Raw genomic sequence first — 12,668 nt, 5'->3', positions numbered from 1 at the left:
TGTCTTTCTGCATCATCATATAAGGATCTAAACTTGTAGCAACAAGAACTTGATGTGTTTGTATGATTAGCATACATTCAACCTGTGTGTGTTTTTGCTGCCGGTATTGGCAGTCCCTGCAGTCTCATAGCCCAGTTCTGTGTGCATCAGTGAAAACCAAGTGTGCAAATGTGGTTGACCAGACTCATATTTCTATGAGACAGAGAAGGACAGGTGAACAGACAGATGGTATAACTGGAATACAAAACTCAATTCAGAGGAAATATTGCAATACTGAAAGAGGTGTAAGAGCAAGAAAAGAAATTACACCAAGAGAGGCAGAAAAATACAGGATATGATATAATTAATTGAGTTAAACCTCCAGACATTATCACTCTGGAGTCCAAGCTGTGTAGTATTTTCATTATAACAGAGAGCAAAAATCAAGCCTTATCTAAAATTTAAATCACACCTATGGAAATGTCAAGCCAAGTGTTAGCTAAGTAGATGGTTTGTTAATTTATCACAAGCTGATCAGTGAACTTGGTTTGAAGGTTTGTGCAAAAATACAAAGCAAAGATTGTGACATAATTCACTGCTGGTTGGTACACTTTTCCTCTGTCTGTTGCCCTGCATGAACATTGAATCAGCTGCTCTAACTCCTGCATCATTATGGAATATGAAAGTTAAAATGATGCTGGAGGATTTTAAATAGTATTTTACTTAAGTCGGGATAACTGACCTGATGCCTCTACAGAGACAAAGACAGAAAAATGAAAAGTGATTTGCTGAAGCAAGCCCTTTCCACACCATTTTGGTCTTTTTATTCTGACCTATCAGTATGAGATGATTCAATTAACAAGGGGAGGGATGGATGTATTTCTGCTGAGTGTTTGTGTTTTTCTTCCCTTACCACATCTTACACATCTTCTCCTTTTTCCTACGTGTCCTTTGATTGTTTGGTCATAAATACATTACTCTGCACAGCTTACCCTTCTCCCATCCTCACCTAAGCCCTAAGACCCCATCAGACCATAGATGTTGACAATATAGTGTCATCACTCTGGCAACCTCTAGGCCTCCTTCCTACCTCACAAAATAATATATACACAAGCACAACTGCACACTTAGGTAGCATGTGTCTAGGTCAAAGAAAGAGACAGTAAAAGTAAGAAAAAATCACTTTAAAAAGATATGTGAGTTTCTAATGAGATAATACAAATAATTGTATATATATAATATATATTATGCAGATGATACTGTTCTGTCAGTGCAAGCCTGTTTCCAATGTAAACTTGTTTTAAAAATGATAAGAAAGTGATCATATCATGTCGTAGTTAACCAAAAGTTTGGTAAACCTAAAAAGATAAAGAATTGATTGTCAAAATTACATCATAATTTAAGCTCTAACCTTTCAAACTTTCACAATTGCATTGTCCTATAAATCCTGTTGAGAAAGGACAGCTAATCTATTTTTTCTCATTAGGGCCTGGTGTATATGGGGGTATGCAGACATTTAGCTTTCTGTGGACAGATTCTGACTTTTTAATTGAAGCTCAATTTTGAATCCAAATATCCATAAAGCACGCAGCTAGTATTGCTTACTGTCACCCCCCTCTTAAAAGGAAACTGAAACATGTCCTTCAGTTTAGCCAAAGGGGGAGAGGGGGGCATAAATGTAATCTAAACCGCATCCTGATCCCCCTGAAGCCTAACATATCTGGAGGAGTGCTTGCTAACCTTCTGTGGTTAATGTCATAATGTACAAACTTCAGATTCAGCTGGCATAAGAGTCCTAAAATTTTCAGTCAACACTTCCTATACACAAGTGGCCATAACTGGCATTAGTACAAATTATAATCAGGGTAATTACTCGGAGGCAACAATTGTGATTTGGGCAAATGAGAAAGCAACAGTTTTAGCAGTGTTAATAAATCAGTTTTATTTGCATTGCTGTCCCATTGTTCTTTATATGTCTCTCTGCCTGAGCATTTTTCTCTGTCCCTCCTTCTGTGGGTGGTGAGGTCAAAGGATACCCTTCATACATTCATTCATAAGAGGCAGCTGGATGAAAGGCTTCAAAAATATTAGTTCAACGCTTAGCTTTCTCTCAAGCAAAGGGCACTGGGTGCTTTCCTTTTGTTTATTGTCTCAGATTTTTGTTATTGCTCATTTTACTTCATTCAAACTGCAGTTGATATGTAGATTTATTTAAAATGCCTTACTGGCTTAAGATAAAATATGTATTCTACCAGCAAAGTAATTGTCAGTAAGAATAAAACATTTTTTTTAGAAATCTAAAAAGGTTATGGGGATTCTTTGGGATTGTGGTTAAGATTTGTTCTTTGTTACTCCCTCAGATTCCACAATCTCTTCTTTTCTTATTGGCCATCCTATTTTTTACACAAGTAATGTGATGCTGACCAAGAATACCAGTGTCTTCGTTTCCATGGTGTAAAAAGGAAAATTATTTCAAATATATTTTAAAAATTCTGACTGGAAAAAGTACCACATTTTTGACAGATTCTGAAGCATCTAATCACATTCATGAGCTGAACTTGGATTAAATTCTGACTTGATTATTTGGAAGCAGCAGATATGAATTCTCTGACAGCAGGGTTGTTAAACTTAAAAAATCAACAGCCGTGGCCAAGTGAGGTCATTCCCTGCTCAGCTGCCACAGTGACAGTTACAGCGAAGAGGTTGAATCCCATTTAGAGTGATGACTGCTTGACAGCTCCGAACCCCCCCCCCCCCCCCACACACACACACCTCCCTCAGAATCACATCCCCACCTCCCACATAGGATACCACTGTTATAAAGTAAAACACAATCTCTTAAATCATGTCAACTCTTTAAAAAGCATTTCTCTGTATCTGATTTATCACTAAAATATCCCTACCCTTAGATAGATTCACAGTTGTTACTTGCTAATTCAAGCTAATTAATTTCACCAGGGTTGTAATGGGATTATTTTATGCATTCTCCCATTTTTTCTGAATTATTGTGGATAAAATTTCTTTCACTACCAAATAATCCAAGGATTGTTTAGTTTTGTAGATTGTTTGTTTTCTCTCCTGACTGACTCCTCTGAAGAGAAGCATTTAGGCTCCCTGTCTAGGGTCTAAGTCTAAGGTTTTAATCAATGCTTCGCATCTGCTTATACAAACTTACTTTATATAATTTATTATTACCACATTCCAACTCTGTCTCTGTCAGAGCATAGGTCAGAGAATTGATATAATAGTTCATTTTATGAATAAAGACCTTGACTTAACTTTGTCTGGCATTTGAATTACTTCTCTAACTGCTTTTATTCATCTGAACCAGAGACAGCAATGAGACAGCAATGATAGAGAGAAGAGAGACTTAATTCTACATAAAGATTCAGGAAGCTTGATGCCTCCAAGGCATTCATGAATGCTTTGCACACAATTGAAGATTGACTGGGCATATTTGTGTGTGTGTGGTGTGTGTGGTGTGTGTGTGTGTGTGCACGCATGTGTGTAATAATTCTACACACAATGATTGTTAGTATGGAAGCCAAATGTTCAGTTCTCTTTTATCAACACATCATATTTGTTTACACACAGATTTTCCAGGTATACAAAGACGTAGCAAACACAACACTGTGTGATAAACTCAGAATACAAGAATACCTCCTGTTAAGATTTGCTTCTGGTCAGGAAGAATGACAACAAATACTGCATTACTCACAATATTCTGAAATTTTGTCAGCAGTCACAAATCATTTGGCTAGTGAATCAAGTAAAGATGTGGGCACAATAGACTAGCATTTTGCATTCATCCCAACACACAATGCAATATAGAAACTATCCCTGCAGATTTCAAGAGTGGCTGATAACCATATTCATGGTTGCACACACTTTTTGATAAGGAAACCATCCTCAGTTATCTTATTCTCTAATCAGTCAATCTTTTACCATCTCATTATTAATTAAAAGTGCCAATTGCATATTGTACCAGTTCAGTTATACTCATGAGAGTGTTTGTGTGTTCATATAAGAGTTACAAACCCTCCTCTATGCTGTAGGTATAGTAGTGGAATCTGTACCAAGCATTCATCAGAGAGAATAAATGTATATGGACATGGTTCCCTCTCACACAGTGCTAACCCAGTCTGAGCACAGACAAATTGTTCATATTCAAGCTGCTCCCTAATGTCATTTTCTAAATTCATTATGACACGGGAGCTCAAAATGAAATGAAAGTCTACCGCTTTCATCATTATTGTGTTATCATCCCCCCCTTCCCTCAGTTTCTCTTCAACATTGGTGTGATTTGTTTCACCTCATTCCTTAAACCGTGATTCACCTTCTCCTGTGCCCACTGGGATCTTTTTATATCCAAACTATACATTAAACATGTACTACGTCAAACAGATGCCACAATGGAGTCACGAACCTCCAATAAAACTGCACCATTATTCCCAATGTGATAACACAAAATAGACACTCACCAAAACATCCTGTGCCCTCCAGAAATACTGGCATCCCAGTTAAAATGAGCCAAAGCGGCTGTATAATAAAGGACAAAAACAGCACAGACAAGTCATGTTGTCTTGCTGCTGAGTGCTCAGTGTACAGAATAGAATGACTCTCATTCACAGAAATGAGAGTCATTTTGTTAATTACATTTTTTCCACTTGCACTTAGAAAAATATTTACAGTATCTCACAACAGACACTGCTGAAATAAAAATCAAATTGAAGGAAATTTCACTGTGATTTGGTATAGATTTTGGTCATATAACCTCTTAGTATAGTATTACATAGCTTTATATATAGTATTGAGCTATACTTAGCAAGGGCTAGGATCAACCTAAGGACCTTGTGATTTTTTCTTTAGTAGAAGTGCTTGTAGTTATAATAAAGTTTTATAACTTAATTAAAAAAAAAAATAAATAATCAAATATTCATATTGACTGCGTGACTTAAGTCAGAGAAATAAAGTTTTGAAAGTTTAGCTTTGGTCTAACTGGCATCTGCTTGAATATGAGCAGATGGAAAATGGAGAGGCAGCTGTTAAATGGTAACTGGTAAATGAACTGCACTTAACAGTGCTACTGATATGTATCGACAGATCAGATGTCTTACTCTCTGTCATCATTAAATCAATTACATGATGCTCACACCTGACCAAAATGCTATTTTTGACAAATAACACATGCATACAAATCCACATAAGAGATGTCACTCCTACCCTTGCACATGAGGTGGATCACCTAGCACACACACACACACTGTCTTACTAAATAAAGAGAACACAGAAGAGATTTATAGAGTCTTTGTGGGATGTTCAATCTCATTAGAAGTGTTTCCTCATGAATAACATTGCATCAGGATGAATCACTTGATTCCAGCGTGTGTGTGTGCGTGCCCCCTATGTGTGTTGACAGCTTCCTCTGTGTGTGACTGTGTGTCTATCTTAGCCAGGATAAACAACGGTGGGAAGTGCCAGTTGGTGAAAAATGGGCACCACCTCTCCTCATTCTCCCCCCTATTGATTTAATCTCCAGCCCTTTGCCATTTGCAGCCAAATCTGTCTTCACAAAACAAATCAGAGGACCATCCTGTCCACTCAGGTTTTGTTCGCGTGACTCTGTGAAATGAGCATAAATAACCATGACGGGAGGTCAGGATATTTTCTGGGAGAGCAGTAATTCTCTTGACTGGTGAGAGGGCAGTTAAACATCCCTGCACACAGACCTGTAGTACTGCTTATGTTTTGTTCACCTTCCCTACTTCTTCTGTAAATGAGATTTTCTTCACCACTATTCATTTCACTAAAGATTAGTGTAAATAGTGTAGTCTTTACTCTTAATAAACAGTCAGTCTTCCAGCTGAGATTAGCAAGGTCTGCATCCACTGCAGCGATAAAAACTAATCAGAATGATGGACAGAGAAGATGGTATGATGGAGTTGGTGAAGCTTACATATGGAGGCCTGTTTTTCATAATTAGACGGAAAACTTCAAAACTGCTAACTAATGGAATGCTACAGTATTTGACTGATACAGTTCGTCATTTACATTCGATGTGCCTGTGAAAATTTCTGCTCATAGCTTTTTTTTTCCCCTTTTGGCTTGCTATTCCATGTGGAATCTCTATGTGCAGGGTTTAGGGCATGGGCCTGATCCCCACTGATTGGAAAGCAGCCCTTGTCTGGAGGTGATCATAACAGAGTCTCTCTGAAGCCTGTGGATTTTCTCTGGTGGCAGGCTTACCTGAAATACAGCTTCCACAACCAGCATCTCCCAGGCTGTCACATCCAGGTTTGCTGCAATTCCGAACCTGTGGCAGAGAGTTGTTCTCATCATGTCCACATGGGAGGGCAGTAAATGAGAGCAACCGAGTAGAAAAATGTAAAAAAAAAAAAAAAAAAAAAAGTTTGTTCCTCACGCACGTCTGCAGCTACTTCCCACACCACATACTTCCATCACCTCCCCCGCTCAATCTCATTGTGCTGGCAAATTAAAATTCATGGGTTGCCAAGCCATCCATTCTCCCTCCATTGCTTAATTGTCTTGAAAATTGAGGAGATTACCAGGCACGATTTATGTACAAATAAGGAACTGTCAAAAACCTGGCAGTGTATACCATGATATACACAGACATACACATATATTTCATGATTTGGGAGTCGTAGGCAATGGATAACTTGGAATACTTCATCCTTTTCAGCTCTACCCTCTGAGTACGTCCCTCTGAGCAATACATGCTTGCAAGAGCTGGACAAAACACTGGAGAGAGGAGAAAACTCACAGAGATGAATGAAAAGCAGTCATCATCACTTGATGTGTTTTGATGCTGGTCAGCATCCTCTCTGCCTATGATTTTGTCGACTTTTTCTAACATGTGCTCTCCATTTAGATTGTGTATTGCTAATGATGGGATCTGATCTCCTTGGTTTGGGCATGTAAGTAATAAGTAACACCAGAGTCCTTCATGGTTCCAGTTTTGTACACTCACACTGCAGCACACAGCCGACCCCTTACCCACAATTATCTTTAATCTGAACACCCACCGATTTTGCAAAAATCATCTGTTCACACATCCAAAGTGACTCCCTGTTGCTATCAGTCAGATGCATTCTCAGGTCTGGACAGATGATTAATTGGGGGATGAAAGGTTGTGTCATAGGCATGACACAATGAAAAAAGCGTGGCGACTAATTAGACTATGTCTTTATTTTTTCATATCTGTTTTCAGTTTTCTGGAGTTTTTTTTTTTTTTTTTTAATTGTCATGTTAATCTTACCCACTGCCCATCTGCACTTAGTATATGTACAAGTATATGTAACCCTTGTATAATTTGTAAAAATGTGTAATTTTTATAGGTTTTTCAAAGGTCTTGACAATCAACACATGCCTGTTGAAAAAAAGTTCTATATTATTTATTAGTGACAGGGGTACATAAATCAAGTACCATATTGCAAATTTGGCAACAAATTTTAGCAGCTGAATTAATATTTGGCTCACAAGTGATTGTTGAGCTTAGAGGCAGATATAAGATTCCTACAAGTAAACATGAGCAGCAGTTGAATAAACTGTCAGTTATTGGCTATGTGAACATCATACTGTAGGCTATCAGCGAGAGCGTGCTGTGCACTTCACCAGGTTTCCTAATCCCATCAATCACAGACGGTAAATTCTGTTCAAAGCCTCATGGGGTCTGGCTCTGCCTCTCTTTGAAATGATAATCCAACATCACTGTATATGCAACAGTTTAGTGTCAAACTAATAAACGGACATGCAGAAAACAAAACTAAACCAAAGACACCACGAGGTCCTTGTTTTAAGTTAAGCCTTTTCACTGCTGCTCATCTCCCAGTGTATCAATGTCATGGTGTGTCTAAAGAATTCATGAAACTGATGAATTTTGCTTGCCATTAGTAAGTCATCACATCTCATCTCTCTGACAGCACCTCTTTGTTGGTACCCTGTGGCATATTGTAACAGGATCTCTATCTATCTATCCTTCCAGTCAGGTGGGCTTCTCAAACGTGATGTCAGACTTAATAATGAAGGACTGGCAGTTTGGTTTGATTATCAGGCTGTAACTTATTAGTCATCTCTGTCTTATTCAGTCTGTAACTCCTGCCGTGATGTACTCTGTGAAGTACTCTCCCAACAAGCCCTCTGACGTGAACGTTCATCATCATGGTTAGAATAATTAATATGCAGTGTATGGTGTGGTCATGGGTTGGTTAGGTTTAAGCACAAAAACAACTCTGTAAGGTTTAGGGAACAGTTGTGGTTAGGATTGTAAATAAGTATGCGTTACTACTACATCACCAACTACTAATAATTACTACAGTCACCAGAGGTCACCTGACAATAAAACATAAGTATGGGTTGTAAAAAGCAGCTTGCACAGATGACCAATGGGGTCATTTTTTACAAGACAACAACCTCCCCAGTCCTCATAGTTTAATACATAATTGTAATAAATGTATATGGTTCTTAGGGAGGAGTGTTCTATGTGGGTGTGGTAATGTGAAAAACCAAATATCCTGACACCTCTCTGCCCCATTATCAGGTATTTTTGCTTATTGTAAGCTGATTCATAGAAGAACTGAAAAGGTGAATATTTCATCAGGAGAAAATCCATAGTGAATGTGTTTATTTGTTTCGTGACAATCACTTTATTTCATTTTGGTCACGTAATGAAGGGGGGAAAAAACAATTTCTGTCTGTACTTTCTTTCCTCTGTCTTTTAAACTTCCCTACTGGTTTGACATGGATGGTCTTTTCTTAGGTCTGCTTTCCCTGCTGAACCCTATTTCCAATTCCCCACCACACACATACACACACATACATAAGTAGGTGTATCTCCACGTGGGTTGCATGTCTGCAGGTACGCGTGAGCTTGTGTGTGAACGTGCAGCTGTGTGCTGAAACCACATGCTCTCTCCTGGGAGGGAGCCAAATGAGGAGGTGTGATTATAACCTTAGCAATGTAAATTCACCTCTTTGAATGCCCCCACTCAACCCCACATATCCCCTCTCCTCCTCCGCTCTCCTCCTCCATCCACTCTTCCTTTTATTCCAGCCGATTCCAGCTAAATCCAATTTGTTATGGTTTCAACTAAGGCCTCGTTTTTCTGTCCTCTCGCCACTTCAAACAAAGTGGCCTCTGTTATTGCTTGCCCAATTTGAAATAGTTTTTTTTTCCTCCCATCTTTCTTTCTCCTCAGGTTCACTCTTGCAGTGATGCACAATGGGCACTGCAAGACTCTAAATGTGTAGCACATTGACACAGAAACTGAAAAGCTTTTATACAACCATGCAGAGATGATCTTTGATAGCTTAATGGCATTATTAGTATTTTGTCTCATACTGACCTTTTCTGTCTGCTTTTGTGGTGATGCAAATACCCATTTATTGTATCTGTAAATGTATGTGTGAGTGTGGGTCTGTGTTTATAGGTGAAAAGGGTTGAAAAGATCGTTTTAGATTGACAATGTTGGTAGAATATACTTCTCTTCAGTAAATGTACAAATTTATTTTGAACATTTGCATTCCTAATAAGAGATAAATAACAACCCCTCTTTTTGACAAATGAGTATATCAGTCTTGTTCAAGCATGAGTGTATGTGTGTGTTCAGTGTCTCAGTTGCAGTCTGTGTTTAATCCTCAAAGTGGTTTTGAGGGTGATCTAAACATTTTACTGAAAAAGGTGGCAAACTTTCCCTAGACATGAAAATTGTAGATTTATCATATGGACACTTCTCTGAATATGTAAGAACGTCAGAGAGAAATGTCTTTGCTTTTTTCCAAGGAAGATAATCATCATTAATTAAAGTAGGGACAGGGGGAAAGAGCAAAGGGTGGTTTCTTAATTGTTCAGTAAATGTATTGCATGAATATGTTGCTTCAACAGTCCTCTTTTCTATGGTTCCCGTTTTTAATTGAAAACCTGCCTCTGGGTTAATGCTTATGGATGCAGCTGTTATTGCATCACCAAGCATTTGGCAATAACGAGGGTTTTTCCACAGTCTAGTTGTTGATTGATGGGAATTATAACCATAAAAATAACAATGTGGTGGTAATGATGATGACATGAATAAATATAAAAATTCTAATGGGGTCTTGGTGGTAGTAGTGATGATAGTGATGATGATGATGATGAAGACAGATTGTGATGTTGAGCAGGAGTGAGACTTGCATGTATGTGTTTGTGCAGGTTAAGGCATGCCGCTGTACGCTCAGGCCTGCAGATATGTGAATGGTATATATATGTAGTGTATATATATAATATAAATGAACTAAAAAAAAATTATTGCTCGTGTGTGTGTGTGTTTGTGTGTGTGTCTGTCTGTCTGTCTGTGTCTGTGTCCGTGTGTGTTGCAGGGGATGATGTATCTGGAAGAGCGTAGGCTGGTCCACAGGGATCTAGCAGCCCGTAATGTCCTGGTCAAATCTCCCAACCACATCAAGATCACTGACTTTGGCCTGGCTCGCCTGCTCGATGTTAATGAGAAGGAATATAATGCTGATGGAGGAAAGGTAAATATGTAATTTACACTGTCAGATAAATAATCTCTCTCTCACACACACACACACATACACACACACACACACACACACACACACACACAAAAACCTTGTGCATCTACATCTGAAGTTTTTGTGCCTGTGCAATACTATGGCAGGTAGAATGAGCTCTTGTAATAAGGTATAAATGTTTTGCATGGCAAATTTTAGAATATTTATTAATAAATATGTTCACAAAAAAAGCTTAAAGGAAGTGCCTGTGCCAGTTGCCCCCATATGTGCTGTTAAGTCCTTGTTTACCAGTATCTCTGTAATGGCAGTAGCAAATGCAAAGTTACCACAACTCACAGAGCCACAGTAGGCACACTTATGAGATATACACTAGGTTGAAATATACCTGAATTATCCTTTAAACCAGTCTTGTTGGTGGTTTGTTATAGTGGTATAGTGGCTATTAAACTGTCCTGCACTAGTAGGTACTATATGATCATTTGAGCCTGTAATGACTGACCTTGTTATTTGCTTTCATCTGCTGTTGATGATGTTTGGTTTTGGGGAATCACTGAGATTTAATATTATTCAGTTACTGTTTTGCACCATACCATTGACATGTTGTTAAAAACAACAATAACAAACAATAAACATTGACATTAATTAAGGTTTTATATCCTGAGGGAGGAACTTAGCTCATTACAAAGGACAGTTTTAGCAGAGTCAGTCAGATACTATTCTGCTCTATTGGACCGTTTTATTCACTTTTGGGGAATGGAGATTTGAAAACCCTATAAATGTAGTAAACAATACTTCCTTGGGGCTCTCCATACATGGGTTTCTGGCCTCTACCAATTTTTGTTCATCCCCTTTTTGTTTTCAAACCCTCTCTTCTCAAGAAAAACCAATAACTCTCCCCTGCAGCCAAGTAAAAGATAGGCACACTCTAACCTTCAACATCCTCCTCCCCTCTACCTCCATTACTGGCATTCAAATAATCACTGTGTTAAGCTGCATCCTAGACTGCCCTGCCAATTGCCCCAGCTTATTCCAATACATATTCTTTTATAAAACCTTGTTTTCTGTTATTCCATGCCTCTCTTACCTTCCTAACATGGTTTACACATTCAGCTCTGCCAAAACAGTTCACTGTATGCCAACACCTTACCAACAAATGATCCAGTGTTAGTCTGAACACAGAACTTATGTCATCAGTGTCAATATTTGTTTTTTACAGAAATATAAGAGAAATAGATTATTGTAAACTCTCTTTAATGGTAGATGATGCACATATGTAATACTGATATGCTTTGCTTCTGTCTGGCAGATGCCCATTAAGTGGATGGCCTTGGAGTGTATACATTACAGGAAGTTCACTCATCAGAGTGACGTTTGGAGTTACGGTAAGATTCAAGAACTCAGATTAAGTGGCTAAGATATAACAGACAAAGTATAGTCTTTCAGTGATTTTCCATTTTAAATGACTTCATATTGATTCAGCATAAAGCCTGATAGAAACTTTAGGTGCACAACACAAGAGTATCACTTTGCTCAACACTTGTTTTTAAATGTGTTCTAAAAATAAGTTGACAAGTTTTTTTTTTTTTTTTTTTTTTTAAGGAAATGAGATGTAGCGCTGTAAGTGGTGTGTTCACACAATACTATAGTATCAAAAGGTTGGTTTTCAGGCTGCAGAGGAGGATGTGTGGAGGGTTTTGCTGACAAGTGAGAGATGAGTGATGATTCCCCTTACTTCTTAAAGTGCCTAAATATGTGGCAATCACAATCACTGTAAAGTACAAACGGGGTGATTTGCTCCTTTAACTCCTGGAATATTAAGATCAGCCATCAGCATGTCGGCATTTAAATCTAAAGATTCCCCTCCATTATCCCTCAGTGTTATGAGATTTTGATTATATTTCAAATAACAATTTCCTGTTTAAGTCTACCGATGACTCTTTAAGTCATTAAAAAATGGATCATATCAAAGAGAATAACATGTGTTTCATTAAAAGTATCACTGTGGTTTAGTGCGTCTATGTCCCCAGTGATCCTCTATGACCAGGGGCTATTACACTTCCATCTTATTGTGTGCATTTACTCTGGTTGCCACTAGCTCATTAACACTGGTGTGATTAAGGCTGAAGAGATGTGAAAGTTCAGACTGGCTGATGACTTTC

The 12,668-nt window shown here is 38.2% G+C and overlaps 1 protein-coding gene across 1 annotated transcript in view; it reads left to right on the top strand.

The window, feature by feature from the left end:
* Positions 1 to 12,668, top strand: part of LOC108880453 (receptor tyrosine-protein kinase erbB-4-like) — a 261,354-nt gene that overhangs the window by 231,757 nt on the left and 16,929 nt on the right. Inside the window, 2 exon segments of the mRNA XM_018671982.2 lie at positions 10,354 to 10,509; positions 11,816 to 11,891. Of these exon segments, the coding sequence (XP_018527498.1) occupies positions 10,354 to 10,509; positions 11,816 to 11,891 (232 nt within the window).

Source organism: Lates calcarifer, linkage group LG1 (genome assembly GCF_001640805.2).
Source record: "Lates calcarifer isolate ASB-BC8 linkage group LG1, TLL_Latcal_v3, whole genome shotgun sequence".
In the NCBI taxonomy this organism is placed as follows: domain Eukaryota; kingdom Metazoa; phylum Chordata; class Actinopteri; family Centropomidae; genus Lates; species Lates calcarifer.
This window is presented reverse-complemented; position numbering and strand designations above follow the sequence as displayed.